Consider the following 18,561-nt stretch of genomic DNA (forward strand, 5'->3'; position numbering starts at 1 on the left):
TGGAAAGGGCACTGGGGTCCTGGTCGATGGCAAGTTGAACATGAATCAGCAGTGCCCTGGAGCCAGGAGGGCCAGCCCTGTCCTGGGGGCATCAGGGAAACATCATCAGTTGGACAAAGGAGGGATTGTCCCTCTCTGCTCTGCACTGGGGCAGCCTCACCTCGACTGCTGGGGCAGTTTTGGGTGCCACAGTGCAAGAAAGACATTGAATTATTAGAGAGTGTCCAAAGGAAGGCACAAGGATGTTGAAGGACTTTGAGGGGAGCTGTATGATGGGCAGCTGTGGTCACTTTGTTCACCCTGCAGAAGGGGAGAGTGAGGGGAGACCTCACTGCAGTTACAGTTTCCTTGTGAGAGGAAGAGGAGGGACAGACACAGATCTCTGCTCTGTGGTGACAGTGACAGGACCCGAGGGAATGGCCTGTAATTGTGTCAGGGGAGGTTTAGGTTGGATGTTAGAAAAAAGTTCTTTGCCCAGAGGGTGGTTGAGCAGTGGAACAGCTCCCCAGGGCAGTGGTCACAGCACCAAGCCTGGCAGAGCTCAAGAAGTATTTGGACAACACTCTTGGGCATATGGTGTGACTCTTGGAGATGGTCTTGTGCAGGGCCAACAGTTGGACTTAATGATCTTTCTGGGTCTTTTCTACCTCGACATACTTTCTGATTCTGTGATTTCTTCTTGAAAAGAAACTGTGCAACAAATAAAAGACATTTTCAGACACTTTTGTTCTCTTTATGTTGCTCACTCTCCATTCATCTCTTGGTGCCTCATGCTTAATAGCCTTGCTAATAAAAAAAGAAAATCAATTTCACTTCACTAGATTTCCCAGAGAGATAGCAGAAAGTATTATTGGTGGAATTTATTCTTGAAACTTGGTTATAAAAGAACTCCAGGCATTTCTGAGTGCTGCACCAAATACTTCTTACAGGGGATCAAGGGCCATGCTGTGTGGTCCTTCTTCCTGTGACCCTCTGGTGCAAACATTTCATTTTAATTCAGCACATTTAGCATCTGATAAATAGTTAATCAGAAACACACAGTATTTCCCCGAGAAGAGATGTTCTTGCTTAGTGCTATAAAATGTCATAAAATTATAGCTAAGGCAGTGGTGTTTTCATGTTGTGTTACTCAGTGTGCACTAACTAGAAGTTTAACTAGGGATTCAAGGAATGGGAAAAAGGTTCTTTTCCTTTCTTCTAGCCTTTCCTTGTTTAGCCACAATATTATAAACGTACATCTAGTCAGTTTGATCTTTCCTGACGCCTTGGGAAGCACAGCTTTAGGTTTTTCAGTTCAGTGATCTGCTTTTGTTCTGTGTGGTGTTGGTGTTAAAAGCTTAGATGTTAAAAACCAGCACGTACAGCAGAGCAGCACTTCCCATCCACCCCTTCTTACAAGGTGCTCTGTGAGTCTCTGTGCATGGGAAACTGTTCTGTCCTCCCTTCAGTTTTTGAAACAGAACATTTTGGTAGTCTCTCAATATATTTTAAAGATGTTTTACAGGTAAGAGCTCCATCCATCAACATGGAAAACATTTTACAATTTATTAGACTGTTCAGTGTGATATAGTTTATCAGAAAATACAGGGACTAATTTCTGTTGAAAATTTACATGTGAATACAAGATTCTAATCTAGATTACTTCTTATTCATTGTTTGGTGGATGCTATTCTGCCATAAAGACCTTATAATTAAATTTTTAAACCTAAGACCCAGGAATCAGATATATGTTTGGAAGAGATCTAATCCAAAATCTGTACAAATGGATTAGTCATGATGGAAGGGTGAGGAAAAGTAGCAAAATCATGCTGAGGTTTTTGTATTCATCTTCCTTACTGCATGTATTTACTGCTAGCTACTGCTTGGGGTTAAATATTTGCCCAAGGCCATACAGTTTTCCAGCAGAATAGGTAACAAATTAAATGGCTTGTAAGATATGCTCTTTAAACAAGGCTCCATTAGTTGAGTGGCACAGTCCTTCTCACCTTGAACTTTTGAAATTCAGAATTTTTTACTTATATCCACTTCTAGCTTGTGGTCATGTTAAGCAATAACACAGGCTATATATAACAACAGCAATCTACTTCGATCTTTTTTTCTTCTCTCCCTCTTGCAGCCCTCCAGGGTGTTGGAGTTCCCACAAGATGATGTATTCCTAGTTAGAATTTAAGTCTAGTGACTGGAAGTTCAAGGTTCACATCTGCTCAGAATAATATTCCTGGACTATTGCCTATTAATTATTCTCTTACAAAAGCTTTGCAAGCAAGTATCACGGGTCAGGATGATTTAAACTTCCTTGAAATTAATCTAATTAATAGATAATTTTACCATTGTACTTTCAAAAAGATGATAAAGTTCAACAATAATGGACTCTACTATGGATTTTTTTATCTATTAATATCATTATAGATCAAATTTGGTGATCAAATTAAATCATAGATGGGTATTAAAAACCTTTGATGAAATAGTAATTTTTAAAAATCTCATTCCAGTACTGTTGTAATGTGCTGTTTAGGAGGAATGAATTAAATGAATCAAACTGATCTTACACATTATTAGACAACAGCATGATAAAAAAAAAGGAAAAAAAAATCAAATTTTGCTTTCTTAGTTGTGTCACTGCCTTACCTGGTTTGATTCTAAGAGTAATTGACAAATTTAGAACTACTTTGCATTTTGAATTTGTGCCTTAGTGGACTATTATTGTATCATTTCTTTCCCTCTGATGCCATTTTTAATGGGCTTCTAGTTCAGCTTATTGAGCAAATCATTTACCCCTATATAATAGAATAACAACACTTTCCCCTAGTCAGCAGTGTGGTCTGCTGTGGTCTGCTTTTGCTGCAGGTGGCAAAGGGGGTCATTCAAGGTCTTTACTTTTTTCATGGTGCAGACTTGATTCTCTAACTTTGCTTGTGTACCATGACTGGGCTTGGGGGGGTTTTTGCCTCACAGTTGATTTGTCAAAACCTCTCTGGCATTCTTTCCTCCTTGCTCTCTGTGCAGTAAAATAGTCCAGCAATTTATAAATTATTTTTCTATGTATTAATATCACATATCTACATCTGTCCTGTGTTCAGGGAAGACAGAGAAAACTCAGAGAACTTTAACCAGTGCGGAGCTTTGCTGTAAGTTTTGGTATTCTTTGGCTCACCAAAGGGAAACACTTTGGGTGTATGAGAGAAGCTGCATTACTTCTTCTCTGAGTGTACAATAACAACAAGAAAAGACAGAAGTGAAAGATGAGCAGCAAATATCTTGCTGTACTTACTGTTATTTTATCGCCCCCAGTTTTATGATATCACAAAATCTTTTTCCTTTAAAGGATTGTGTCAGCTGCTGTCTCTTTGAGATGGCAGTATGAGGTTTTTAGGAGATGACAGCTTTAGTGTAGAAAGGCAGAAGGGTGAAATAAAATGTTTTTAATCCTAGTAGCTTGCTTCATCCTCTGATGCTTTGTGCACTTCTGCTCTTCACTGGACAACATATGACATGGTTGGTACAATCTCAGTCAAAGTTTGAGAGGCTGAATAATTCAGTGTCAAATTTTCTCTTACTTCTGTTTACAACCATAGTGAGTGTTCCTCTGTAAAGTGACCTGGCTGTGGCAGATTTTCTGTCATGGTAGAGCCTGGGCACAATGTGTTTCCTTGAGACACTTCCAAATATTGAGTTAAGGCTGACCATTGCAAACTATTTTTAAAGTAGTACCTAAGGGCTTAAAAATAGATTGAGATGCTATTTTCAAGACCCATTTCTGTAACTTCCCTGTCAGAAAGTGGAGAGTGCTTTCCAAAAATCTGACCCTGAACCCAACAGCTCCTGTTATTCTAGCTGCTGCAGCCTTTTCTGTCCTGCCTGGCGTGACAGAGACCACTTCTAAAAGTTGTTTTGTGAAAGCTTTCTTGGGGTCATTTGCCTCCTACAGCTGATTCCAAATTTAGAGTAACAGAAGACTATATGGATGTTCTGCAATGTTAAAAAAAAAGTTTAAAAAAGTCAATTAGACAAGCCCTAGAAAAACAGGATCAAGCAGCCATGGTGCTTGACATACTGACAGCTCATTAGCTAGAAGCAAATGACTTAGGACTCATTACGGGCGTGCTGATCACTCACCAAATTATCAGTAAACTAAATAAAATTGAACCATGAAATACCTTCAGTCAGGGAAATTTTGCAGCTGAACACACAGAGTGAGGTCCCTTTTAAAAGACTGAGTTTACTACCTGTGGTCAAGGAGGATGACCTGAAAGCAGAAGAGCAGAGGTTGAGAAGCTGATGTATCTGGAGAATGGGGGCCCTACTTTCTGGAAGATTGAAGAGTTTGGTTTAATTACTTTGCTAAATCCAGTTGAAAGAAGGTGTATCAAAGGTCTGTTTCTGAGAATGGACAGGACCAATTAGATACATTAAATGCAGTCTGTTGTTCAGAAAACTGCTTTTAATTTGTTCATTTAAATTAGTAGTTTCTAGGTAAATACTTCCAAAAAGGTGGTGCCCCCAGTAACCCCCTAAAGCACCTTCTTTCACTGTAGTGTTGTAAACTTACAGCTGTGCTTCTTGTCACAGGGGGCACTTTGCATGGCCTAAGTGGAACAGTAATTTCTTAATACAACTCCAATCAGAACATCTGGATCTCAATACCAAAGTCTTAAAATTATTAACAGGGCTGCTGACCATTACAGCAATCACAGGAGAGAAACCAAAGCCAAACAACTACAGGGGGCACATCCACCTGCTGCTCTGCAGAGGACTCTGTTTCCTGAAAGAGAATGGCTATTTAGTGGGATAAAAATAATTACTATGAGGTGAAAGATCTAGTCAGCTAGACAGAGGACTATGTATAAATGAAGAATAGTTAAGTACAAGATTCTTAAAAACAGTTATGAAAGGAGAAACTGACAGGGAGGTTTGACTTAAATGGGAAGTTGGGGCATAACTGCAAAAAAGGGATTAAAGAATTAAGTATTGCAGTTCCTTAAGGTAAGTAAAAGAGGAAAATTTGACAACAACAGTATTGTGGGGTAGTAAGAAGCTGCTGAAGTAGAGTCACTATCTGGCAAAATAGGGAGTACCGTGTGACTTTTTGGAGGATTAGAGTAACCAAGCATAGTCAGAGGATATAAAATTAGATGTTGTGGTACTCAGTGAGGTAGTAGCTTTCAGACAAAAGGAAATGGAGTAAGACAGGCTAAAATTTGACCAGTGACATTTGTGGTGAATGCTGAATAACTGAGAATGAGAAATTGAAAATATCAGGATTTAATGTCTTGAGCATTAAAATCTGAAGTTGGATCTCTCAGGCATTAACTTGTGGGAGTCCCAACAGACCTAAGGTTTCAACCAATTAAATCTATTTTCCACCATTCTGGGATTAGTTACATGTGCAGAAGCAAGGAAATTGTAGATAAATATTCTGATAACTCACCTTCTGTTTTTGATTTAATAAAAAAAGTACCAAAAAATCAAACAAAAAAGGGCATCATTAATTTTGGCACCTGAAATCAAATTATAAATGATCAGCTGATTAGTAATGTGCATTTTGTTCTTTTAACTTCTTCAGTAATGTATGAATGACACATTATATAACACTGAAAATGAATAAACCTGGAAATTAAATATGTTAGGATGCATCTTTGTGTTCCTCCCCTGACTGGTGGACAACTTGTCTCATTAATCTGTATAGTGGTGTTAATTTAAACAAACAGCATTATTTGTTGAGATTTATGGCTAGAAGACTTAGAGGTTCACTGAGAAAATCTTATGCTTTATTTATAAAATCTTATGTTTTATTTTCAGAGCACTGGGATAGATTTTATGACTTCTAGTGACTGGAACATATGATAAACTCTCATAACTTCTAATGACTGTACAAACTACTACAGACCCAAGTATTCTGACAGAGAATGTGGGCACAATGAAAGATGGTCAGTAACGTGTGGCCCCAGGCCAGTGGGGTGTTGTGTCCTGTGCAAATTCCTCCTCCTGTGCCTAAGCAGCACTGGGGTAAAGGTTGAGACAAAAACTGATAGAAGTGAAGACTTTTGAGGGGAAAAATTGGAAACAGTAAAAACAGTAAATGTAAGAGTAGCATTCCTGCATTCATTATACATTCTTTTTGAATATTGTAGATGCTGAAGTGTCTAGGGTCTATTTTTAGAAGTAATGGAGTATGATTCTGGTTATAACTGAACGTTAGGAAAACTCACCTTTGCCTAATACTTCCAAAGGGTCCTCGGGCACATTATTTAATCTCACCAGTGTCTCTGACAGCTTCCCTGCTGGAAAGGAAAGAAACCCTTCTGTAACCTCTGGGACACTGTGATGAGTTCATTAAAGTTTTGGTGGCCATATTCTACTGCTTTAGACTAGATTGGTGTTTAAGATAATTAAAAATAGATGGTCTCAGGACTGTTAGTGTGTGGGAGAGATTAATATCCTACAGAAGGATTGTGGGCAGAACCAGCTTCCTGCACCAACTGCAAAAAAGGAGATGAGAACTTGTTCATATCCAGGACGAGGCTTGCACAGCTGGCACCTGAGGAAGTTCCCCTGTGGCTGTGAGTGCAGAGGTGCAGTGTTGGGTCCCACAGATGTCAGCAAGAACATTCACAAGCTGAGTTTGGTGACACCAGACTTGGCTCAAGTGGGAGTTGAGGGATCTTGAGTTTGCAAATTCAGTAAACTATACAAAGGCCCTGGGAAAGAATTTTTTTAAATTATATTTTTCTTACTGTTCCTGTTCAAATTTATTTGTGCTTCTAGCTTTCTCTTGCTTCTTTAATCAATTAGAGATATCTTTATATGAAGGAGGGATAGAATTCCACAGTTGGCTTTGTTCAGTGCAAGTAGCTGGATATGCTGACATAGAACCAAGTACCTGGACAGTAGATTGTCTTACACAAAAATTAAACTCAGTTTGAATGTTTTGGAGGTTTGTTCTGCTTTTGTTTGTTTCTTGCATGCGAATGAGTAGAATGTGGATGCAGGGAATCAGGGGTTTGAGATAATTTCTGACACATTACAATCTCTCTATGTTTGATGGACTGAAGGATGGAAAACTGAGAGGTGCCCAATTGTGTTGCATTTCTTTCATCAAAATGTTCTAGATCAGCTCTGATAGAGTAGCTAGTAGTGGTTTCTTTTAAGTTTAAGAAAGCCACAAATAGGATATATTTGCATTTCCACATGTGGCATTTTTAGTTTTTAATATAGAATTGTGTCCAAATGTGTTTTTCTCTAAGCCTTATTAGACAGAGATTGATAATCTTCTGTATGAATTTTTCATGGGGTTTTTCTTGTGCATATGCTGGTTCAATGATGCATTTTCATATGAAACACATAAAGCTTTTTTAAGCAAAAATAAAACCATAGAAAATCCAAACCAGTTCAATTACACTTGCAGATTAAAATAAAGCTGTAATATATATCTATTGTATTGAAATGCTAACTCTATGAATTTTTGATCTGCTTTAAAAATGTAAAACTTGGATTTTATTAGATTAGCTGTGGAGTAATCTACACTGAATAAATCTGTCTTCCTTTCATGTGATTTGTCAGTGTTTGTAGTGGGTTTGTACACACAGCTTTCACCATTATTTTCCAGGCAATAAACGCAGCCATGCAGAAAAGCCACCCATAAATGTCAGAAAACAGAGATATTTTGTTGCATTCCAAGGGCTTTGAAGGTCAAGTTCAATTCAGTTAGCTCACCCAGCGTGAGAGGAACGTGATACAATGATGGAATGTGTGTTTGGGTAGGATATATATGTTACTGTCCCTGTACTATTCTATCAGGATAACAGATCAGTGAGAGATTAAACTTTACTGCTTGGAAGGATTTCTTTTGGAAAACTATCAATTTTTATGATTTTCTTTAGCTCCTATTGAGATGCTGTGCAGAAATAATGAATCCAAAGAATTTACAGCTTTTATCACAATGGAGATTGACTCCTGATTGTGGCTTTTGGGTGCTATTCCACTGCAGGTATCCCATTCAGCTGCATGTATTCACAAAATAAGTCTCAGATCATAGATTTTATTGTAAACATGAAATTGTATTTTGCCTCCTTCTGATGAAAAGAGGTTTGTATAAAACCAGTTTCCTAATTCCTAGAAGTGAAAGGTCAGCACAAAAGGCGAAGTTTTCCCATTCCAAGAAGTCTGTCCTGCCAAGTCCCACTGCAGCTCAGTGCTCTGTGGTTACCATGTACCATGAACCACTTTTTTTTCTTTTTATAAAGAGAAGACATGATCAATAAAGCTCATAATTAAGTTGAAGGCACTACCTTGATCAGTGCTTTTATTGAGTGTCAGTGCCCTGATTTAGGAGCTCCCCAATGAACAGAGGGATATGTCATCAGCTGCTTGAGCAGTATGGGAGCAGTCGCTGTGTTTTGTAACTGCAATGCTGCATGTTCTTTGCTATCTGGAGTCTCCTTTCAGGTGGCTTCTGATAACCTCTTGCTTATGTTATCCAAGGATGAATAATGAACAGAGTCCTACCTGTAGAAGGAATACAACTGTATTAAATGGGCAAGAAATTTTGTTTAAGTTCCTGCTGCTTTGCAGCATCTTCCCATGATGGTATGAGCAGAAGTAAATAAAGATCACATCAGTGAAAGAAATATCTCTGCCAAAAAATGTACAGGTCACTTGCCCCTCTGTGTTGGTACTGACACTGCATTGCTCAGTGCAGGCTGTCCGAAAAAAAGATTTAAAATGTCGGCCTGCCTCCTATTTTTCATTGGGATCATAAAATAGTTGGATGTGCTGCTAGGAACTTAGTGTTTAATGCAGTTGCTGTGCATCCTAAATGAAAAGCTCTCTTCCGTAGTGCTGTGATAATAATATGATCGTTAATGTTTCCAATAAAAGTGCCTGGCTGGGTTCTGCATGCCTTCATCCAAACACACCCTCTAAATCCCCTCCCTTTTCCATGTGGTCCTATGGCATATTGCTCTTGTGCTGGAACATGCACTCCTTAGAATGGATCCTAATGTGACCATCCCAGCAAATCCCCCATCCTCCATGTGCCTCCGTTTGCTCAGAGATTGGGTGCCCTGAAGGTCTGTAAGGCACAGGAATATTTTAAAGTCTCTCTTCAGAGAGGATTCTGCCATGCTAGTGTCCTGATTTTGGTTGGTGTTTTGTTTTTGTTTCCCAAACCCCTTTTTCTAAGCTTCCAATAAAGAAAACAGCATACAGAAAAGAACAAGAATTAAGCTGGGAGGGAGTTTTTTTTCCCCCTCACTGAAAGTAGCATGCTCCCAGCTATATGGCAGAAAATTTCAAATTCCCATTACAAAATAGCTGATCTCAGCTGAGACTTCTCTGTAATTAGGTCGTGCTTTTTATTGGCTATAAATGGTTAAGCCTGTTGGAATGGTAGTCAACGTGCCAGAAGCAGACAATGCTTGGAGGCATTGAATAATACATTTTGCTTTCCTGATGACGTGTGTGGCAGTTATGTATGGATGAAATAGGCTGGAACAGGTTTATCCGAAGTAAACAGGAGATTTCCATGTCTGATGGAAAACAGACAAATTGCCAAAAGAATTTAGAGCCCAAGTTTTCCTTGCTCTTTGTAAAAATCCATCCATAGAGGCTGCTCTTGCCTCCTGCCAATCCGGGACAACATTCCTACAGCTGTGCTGGAGAGTCTCTTGGTCAAATGTAAAAGGGAAAAAAAGAAAAAGGCAAAAAAGAGAAGAGACTACAAAAGATCTCCTGCAGCCTGGCTGAAGTGCATCATCTCTGCTTAGGAACAGCTTCTTTCTAATTCACAGTTACCCTCTTCTTTTTTTAAAGAAGACCAGTGTGTAAGAACTTATTTTTCTCCTTTCTAAACTTGGACCTTTGCCTGGTGAAGGAGCTGTCTATCACTTGAATATTTTTATGTTTCAGAGCAAAGCCAGCCTTTCATTCAGCCCGACCTTAAAGAGCCATATGGCTCCTGACACTAAACCAGGTTTGCATCCCTGCCTCTGGAACAAAGCATTCACCTGCACTGTGTTAGGGTGCCCTGGCTGCCTGAGGATGCAAGACTAAAATCAGTAATGATCCTCTGCTTCTGTTTTTCTTTTTGTACTTATGAACAGCAGGTGCATTGCACAGACTGGCAGAGAGAGCATCCAAAGGAACTTTCCAAAAGTGCTGTGCTCCCAAAGAATAGTGTGGGATGAAGCTGATGTGAAGGGTCCTGCCAAGTAACAGGCAGGGCAAGATCTCCTTTGTCTTCCAATGTTAAATGACTTTTAGAAGGAAACAGAGGCACGGTGTCAATTTTTTGTTAATTTCAAGTCCAGCGTGGCAGTCAGGGATCTTTACAGACGAAAATTCAATGGAGAAAGTCTGGGCTTGTCCAGATGGTGGTAGGCAATTACAATTCATTTGTGTGAATTTCTGGTTATGCAGTTTTTGCTCTGTAGCATAAACTTTCCCCACAGGCAGAAGTGAGCTGCAGGCAAGTGAAGGTTTCCAGCAAAAGGCATTTTCTTCACAGATGTGCAGCCTGAGAATATGGGGTTGTTACAACATTTTATTTACTTTCATTTCTTCTGCCTCTGGGCTGCTGTCAAGTGTTTAATTTTATTTGTCTGATTATTTTCTTTCTTATCTAGAAGTTAGTACTTCCAGAGGTTACATCCCAGTGTAGTATTTACTAAACATATAGGTATGTGATTAACATCCATTCCTCCTGCTGCATACCAATCATACTAATGATTTTACTGCTGCAAGCAAAAATTGAATTTATCTCACTATCACTTTAGAAGCCATCACATTACCTTTCCTGTGAGTTTTTGAAACAAGAAATTAATATTTCTGGTATTTCATGCAAAATAGTAAAGACATGTAAAAAGACTTTTAATAACTACATTTTTTTTTTTCAGATATAAAGATCTGCTGACTAGCAGTCTGCTGGTATTTTATTGTCTTTCTTGATGTATTTGAGGGGCTTTTTATTGTTGTTTTTCTACTGGTTTATACATTTTTAGTCTATTTCTGGTTGAAAGAATTAACTTTTTGAAAGGGTTTCTCATGAAAATGTTGGCAGCTATAGAGTGCCTTTCAGAATGTTTGTGAAAATCACTCAGTTAAGATTCAATCTTAGGATGTTGCTGATCATGAATCTTTATAAATTTCTATAGAGGAGAAAGAGAGGTCATCTAAATGAGGTGTATCTGGCAGGATAAGAGTTAATACTCACATATGGGTGGTTCTTTTTCTTTGAACTTTTCTCAGCAGGTGAAAAATAGCTACAATCAGGTACTACTTCAATAAGTAGTAACAACCAACTGCCAGGTTGAAAGATCACAAATTCTTGTACCAGCAGTTCTATTATAGGGAAGCGTATGTCAGCCTGTGTGTGTCAGAAAGCTTGCCAAGGTATTGATAAGAAGAGCTGGGCAATAATCCAGCAGCAGAAAAAAAAAATCACCATTTGAGAGCTGTACTGCAGAGGCTTTTCTTTTTTTTTTTTTCCTTTCTAATTCTACTTTATCATGCAGAGACTACATTAGTGTTTATATAATATGCATCTGCATCTACTTATGAAGTTCACCCTAGGTTGTGAAGGACATCAGTGAATCAGTAACTGGAGTTTTAGATTAAATATTCTTAACAGATCTTATAGAATGAAAAATCAACAACCTTATTTAAAGTGTGCTTTGCTGCCATGGGGATTTTATGGGGATAGATCTTTAAAATTACTGGACAGCTTTCAGCTGCAGTATAAAATCAAGTAGAAGACCAGCCAAAGGCATGCCTTGCTCAGAAGTTTACGTTGCTTTGGTGGAAGTGTGACCTTGTAGTGTGTCAGGCTGGGGCTCTGCTAATGATGTGTCTGTGCCTGGTGGAGTGGGGCTGTTTGCATAGGGAACCCTGGGCCAGGAGTAGACTGCTGGAGCAAGTAGATTCAGCTTTGAGTAAGCATGAAATGAATAGCAAGAACTGTAGGATATGGGGAGCTCAAAGTGCTGGAAAGCCTGAAGGGATAAGAATATCTCCAGTCAAATAAATGCTCCTTCTTATCAGGCTTTGAGTTTAGGGCAAGATAGAATAGTGACACAAAATAATTCCTGAAATCTGGCAATGCTTTGCAATTCGAAGGGCTCAGAATCACTGGGGCTTTTCAAATGTGGTAGCTTCTTGTGCATGATAGCATATGGAAGGTCTTCAAAATACTTCAATAATTACTCCTTGAAACTTGGAAGTTCTTCACCTTACATAATTCCATATTATTACCTAAATAAGTGTGCTCTTTCTGATAGGAATGCTGTGTGTAATAAAGTTGTGCAGTTACCTGAGACTAATAAAAGGGGTTTACATATAGGAGGATTATCTCTTATATAAGGTTTTTAATACAGACTGCTGCTGTTACATCAGTTATTTGGACTGTGCTGATTACTGTTTTGTTCATTGCTCAGGTCTTACCCCAGTAAGCCTGAACCCACTCTACATAGTTTTGGCTTTAATGAAAGATATGGTTGAATATGTTGAGCTGCTATGAACCTAGACACACCACCTGTGAAATGTGAATCATCATAAAAACTGAATTATGTAACAAGTTTTTAACAAATGACAACAACACAAGAGGTACAACGAGCTGTGTTTTGAGAGCCCTTGAGCTGTCTTAGCCATAGAAAAGGCCAGAGCTCCTGCAGAGAAGGTGTGCAAGAAGTAATGTGTCTTCTATTCATGCCTACTTAAACACCACAATCCTCAAACACAGGCCTGATTCAGGGTACCTTCTTATGAGAAACACTTCTCAGGATAAAACTCACGTTTCTTTCATTGTAACCACCTATTTTTAGGTACGCTGCATTTCCTGCGTTATTTCTTCATCACCGAACTTCATTTTTGCTTTATTTCTCAGCTTCCTGGCTGCTTACATTCCAGCTTAGCAACGATGTCCTTTTCCAGAAAAAAAAAAAAAAAAAAAAAAGATAGTGCTTTAATCTTAATCTGGTTTTTGAACACAAGCCAGATTTTACTGGTGATATAACCCCTACCAGCTTTGTTCTTCTCTCCTCCTGAGAGGGAAACACTAACAGCAATCTCCTGTGGAGTCTTTGAACCATATTCAGATTAACTTTCGCTTCTAGAAGAGAAGAAAGTAAATCTTCAGCTACTGATTTTATGCAAATTATGTTTGACACATGACTATTTCTAGAAAGATCTTTGCTATATAGTCTTACTCTCTTTGAAAACTTCTAGGACCCCTGCTTGACTATCTCTTCAGCAGTCTTGTTTCAGGACAAAAGAAATAGCTGGAAGGCATGTTTTTTTCAGTACCAGTGAAATCAGTAAGGTATACTGAACTAGAGTGCTGAAAGAATTTCATTTAATGCTCTGTTGTAATAGAAAGTAGCTTTTAAATGGGATGCTCAAGACTATAAAAGACAAAATTAAATAAAACTATTTTTTACATATAGTGGTCTACACAATGAAACAAATTCAGTAAGTGTAGCCATTATTGTTTTCAATTGCTGTTATACTTGAATAAAAACTGCAACCCTGCATCAGTCCTATAATGAAAGTAGTATGATGTGCAGAGATATTAAAAAGGTGATTGAGTTACTCACTGTGCCCATAAAGGTAGGTATTGTGAAAATAATACAATATTACTGCATATTGTGTCATCTAAGAGACCCAAAGCCCTCACATAAGTCTTTGCCTTTCATTTGTCCTTCCAAGCTTGGTGCTGCCATGCATCTATAAAATGAAAGAAAGAATGAATACTGAAGAAAATCAATTTATGAAAAAAGACTTATTTGCAATTACTGTTTGGGGCATGGTTCCTAGGGTTCTTTGCTGGAATCCTCCATAATATCAACTTTGTCTTTTAACAAATTCAGGCAGTTGTGATAGAGACAATAAGCCTGAAAAAGAAAATAGTTCTAGAATGAAAGTTTAGGAGTTGAGTAAAAATCATCTTCTGTTGAGTTCTTTGTGATCTTAGGGAAGTTGATTTCAACCTCAGTTTATGCAGCTGTGAAATGGGTTTTTACTGTGAAACTCACTAGGATGGGGATTTATTCCTGCTTGTGAAGTGGTTTGATGGTCTCTGCCATATAATGCATGCCAAGTGGCAGGGTGTTGTGCTCTGGCTAGAAAGTAGAATAAAGAAACGTGGTACAGATCTCAGTAAAATTTACAACTTAAGAAATTATCTTCCTATGCTGGAAGTATTTCCTTCCTCCCTCCCTCCCAGACAATTGTATACAACACAAAAAAAAATGTTTGTGTCTTATTATTCTGTCAGGCATTATTGAACTATAAAGAAAAGATCTTGTCATCTCACACTTCTTAACAAATTATGAAAGAAAAATATGACTAAAACTTGTTCAGACTATCAAGTTCCTGCCAAACTGAAACTAATGAATTACCCTGGCACTGGTAATTAGCCAAAACTAGATAATATGAAGTGTATAAATAGTGCTAGAGACCATGTTGCCAAATACATATATTTATACCCCTGAAAGTAGTTATTGTTTTATTCCCAAGAAGTTTTTAATTAAATTCTTTCCAGCAGAGTAGTATGACACTCCTGTTTATTATTTCAATTCTTACTTTAACAACCTAGATATAAATTGAATGTGATTCATGCCTACTGGTTATTGATTTTGATATACATACTAGACAGAATGAGCTTGGTGTCTGAGAAATAACTGACACCACAAGTGGGATGATGCTGTTGTGTGGGTTGAGTAAAAAGAAGAAACTGTTTAGTCCCTAGTGAGTGCTCCTGGCCCAATGGGGTCTGAGTATTGCAGTTCATGTACTCTGATCTCAAGTTTTTCCTCTTCTACCACTTTTTTTTTTTCTTTTTGAACTGGGAATGAACCCGTAGGTAGACATAGTCACATTATCAAACTCCTTCACTCTTCTGCTATAGGGTGCTGTATTCATGAGAAGGGTAATTTTGTTCTTGCCACTGCCATCTAGGCTAGTCAGGTACTATAGTGACTGAAATAAAATGTAACAAAAGCTGATATACCATGCCAGTCGTCCAGCTAAGAAACTCTTTAACATATGTCTTACTATGTACTCCTCACTGAATATGTGAAAAATGGGAAACATTTAAAAGATGTTTATGACTGAATATACATTTCTTATGTAAATGTTGTCAATATCAAAATGTTTACATTAGATTAGCTAAAAAAAAGAAAAATGATTAATTGGGATTTATGCACAGAATATGTCCATGTTAGAGAAACATTTCTTTTGTTAAGAGACAATTTGCATTCATGAGAACTGAAAATTAAGAAGGAGTAAGATTTGTTTCTCTGTAGACTTACTAATTAGTGTTGGTTTAGCTCTCCCAAATGGTAGGATGTGTGAGTATTTAAAATGTTAATGCAGACAAATTTTGAGACAAATTACAATTTGGTATTCATCCCTGTATATAGCTTCAGACTTTTCTGTCATATCCTAATGACATGTAGAATTCCTTGATTCTCAAATGCTAAATTTTAAGTTTTATCAGAGGACCAATAACAAAATCCATGTATCTGCAGTAAAGGAGATTTTACAAGAAGCAGTTAATGACAAATAGCACCTAGAGTTGGTTGTTTTGTTGTTGTTTTGTTTGTTTTTTTAATAGCAGGTGAAGAATATAGGAACTTAAGGGAACCAACGAACTTTTAGAAGTGCCCTGTAGAATTCTTATGGCCACCGAGTAGACTTCTTTACTTGGTGCTTTAAGAAGGCTAAAATTATGCAAACTATGTGCTTTGGTGTTTTTCAGTATTTTTACAGTGAAATTTATAGAGCCACTGAAATGCCAATTTGTAGCAATCTTTCCCACAGAGAATGCCTATTGTTGGATCTCATGCCTTCAACAAAAATTGCAGGAGAACTGAATACTTAATACAAACATCTTTCATACAAGTTGGTACATAATCATTGTGTTTGCATATGGCTAGATTTTTTTCCCAAAACCAGTTTCAACAGGTGCCTTAATTCTGTTCTGTTGTAAAAATTCCTTTCTCTCATTTGAATGTTTTTGTTAGTGCAGATTCTTTCTGGCTAAGCACAGAGAAAAATCTTTGCTGTTTTCCTTTTCAAACAATATTTTCCTACATTAAAAAGCCACAAAAGGTCACAACTTTTCTTTCCTCTGGTTATACAGTGCATTTAAAGAAAAGAAATATAAAAATCAGGTGACTACCTAGTGAATGCCAAGAAATTCAGCTACACAATCTGAATTCTTCTCAGGACAAGGGCTGTTCAGAAAAGCTCCCTGTGAGAAGCACATAAAGCTGATTGCACTGTTTTCAGGTTCAGAATAGATCTGCACAAAATAAAGGAAATAAAAAGTGATATTCAATAAACCAAGAAGACAGGATATGTGGAAATCAGGTAGTAGCATCATACAAGCAATCTTGCTTCCTGCTGTCAGTGTTTTGATTGAAACATGCTCATGTAGTGGAACGAGATCTAGATTCCCCTTTAAATGTTTGCAATACTTTAATTCTGATTTGCAATAAATAATATGACTAATCCATGCTCCCTCTCATTGCTTTATGATTATCACTACCACTGCACATCTTGGCTGCTCTTAGCACTTACAAGGCTCTGATATATAGCTAAATGTTTCTGACTCCATCTGCTACAAAGAGAAGTGACACAGAAGTGCTCCCCAGCCATTTTATTGCAATTTAATGTAAATCTGTTATAATGCAGATGATGAAAAGTGCAGTGGCTTCCATGAATTCTGAAAGCTGAGATTGGGTTGTGGCTGCTGCGCTGCCCTCTGAAGATTTGCTGGGTTTAATTTTACATTGCACAGCCATTAGCTGACTGAGGTTCCTCACTGAATCACGCTGCCACAATACTTCTTCATCCTCCTCTTCCTTTTCTCCTCGCAGTGACCTCTTTCACCCAAGTTTTTCAGCCCAGTCTCTCATTGCTTTTATCTTCTAAATTGTAACCTCCCAGTACATCAGAACACAGAGCCATGCAATTGACCCCTGCAATGGATTATTTTGTTAACTCTTGTTTGTGGGAATATCATAACATCCCTTCCAATTTGCTGTGGGCTCGTTGTGATTCTTGCTGTTGTGCAAAGAACAGATTTATCTTATCAGGTTGCAATGATAGTTTGCCTTTACCATGGCATCACGTGTGATCTTATTGCCATTGTGTAAAATAAGTGTTGTTAAATGTGTTCTGCGCTGGTTTGTTGATGGTATTTGTAGATGGGAATTGAGGTGATCACATTCTGTCATCCAGCATTAAGTGTAATTATACACTTATGTACACGCCCTTAGGCAAATGATATTTTCCCCCTGTATTTTCTGTAGATGTTACTGTTTGGAATCATAGAATTACCTTCAGTAGACTAATTAAACTGTGGCAAATTAGGTAAACCTAGAATGTAATTAAAGTACAGTAAAAACACCTGTAAATGATAATTGTTTCATTCCCTCAGGGAAAATGTGAAAATAATCTTTTTGATAGAGTAGCATATCTAGAATCTTTACACATGCCAACTGACATGTTTGTCCTCAAGTAATTTGTCTAGAAGTAATTGATTGCAGTATTTTTAAAAATAGCTAAAAATAAGAAAAACATCCTACTTCCTTACAAATTTTTCACCTACAGACTGAGGAGTTACCCAGAGAAAAAATTGTTATCTATGATTACATTCTCCAGTCCAACTGACTGAATGGTGTAGAGGCAGAAGGGAAGGACTACTTAGACACAGGCTTCAGACTGGTTGAATTAGTAACAATGAGGGTCATCTTGTCCAAAATAATAATGCCTTACTTTGTAAATTCATGAACCTGGAATAAAGCAGAATGTGGTGTTGACTTCACCAACAATTTATTTTAAAGTATTTAAAGTTAGAGCATGAATTTTGTTGCATGGAATAATCTCTAGTGATGGTAGTCTTCCAAGCAAACTTTGTGTATTGTCACTGCAGATGGTGTTTTCCTTTTGTGTATTGTCATCCCCAGAAAACTGATGATTTTGAGTGAAGACTTTGGTGTGGATGTTTACATAAAATCTTTATTCCTAATGCAAATAAAATTTAAAGTAGTTTTTTGAACCTTAAAAGGCTTGGGGGTTTTTTTCTGAGTGAAACTGACTCCTTTGCAACCAGTTCTAAAAGAAACTCTGCAAACCTCTGAAATGCAAATTTATTGAAATAAAACAACCCAGTCACCTGTCTCCTTGTGCTCTTGCAGCAAGGTGACTACCAGAGGAATAATTTCACATAAAGCTTTCTCAAGTGTTTTTCCTTCATCCTTCAATTGAAGGTATGTATTTTTTTATTAAAACTGATTCTCAATTTTAATAATTTATTTCCTTTCTTCTTTTCATTACAGAGAAAGTCCATTGTTGCTGTAAGTTTCATTGCAGCATTCCTCTGTCTGATCATTGTTCGTCTCACAAATGAAGTAACTTTCCCTTTGATCCTTAACTGCTTTGGACAAACCAGAGTCAAGTGGATCCCATTTTCTAATGGCCAAAGGCAGCCTCTGAAAACTCATTATGGATATATAAATGTGAAAACACAGGAGGTAAGACCTGATTTTTAACAGCCTGGCA

The 18,561-nt window shown here is 37.7% G+C and overlaps 1 protein-coding gene across 1 annotated transcript in view; it reads left to right on the top strand.

Annotated features, from left to right (window-relative positions):
- Positions 1-18,561, top strand: part of ST6GALNAC3 (ST6 N-acetylgalactosaminide alpha-2,6-sialyltransferase 3) — a 215,756-nt gene that overhangs the window by 80,538 nt on the left and 116,657 nt on the right. Inside the window, exon 2 of the mRNA XM_088169819.1 lies at positions 18,339-18,533. Coding sequence (XP_088025945.1) covers positions 18,339-18,533 — 195 coding nt within the window. The remainder of the gene's footprint in view (positions 1-18,338; positions 18,534-18,561) is intronic.

Source organism: Sturnus vulgaris, chromosome 9 (assembly GCF_052056855.1).
Source record: "Sturnus vulgaris isolate bStuVul1 chromosome 9, bStuVul1.hap1, whole genome shotgun sequence".
In the NCBI taxonomy this organism is placed as follows: Eukaryota; Metazoa; Chordata; class Aves; order Passeriformes; family Sturnidae; genus Sturnus; species Sturnus vulgaris.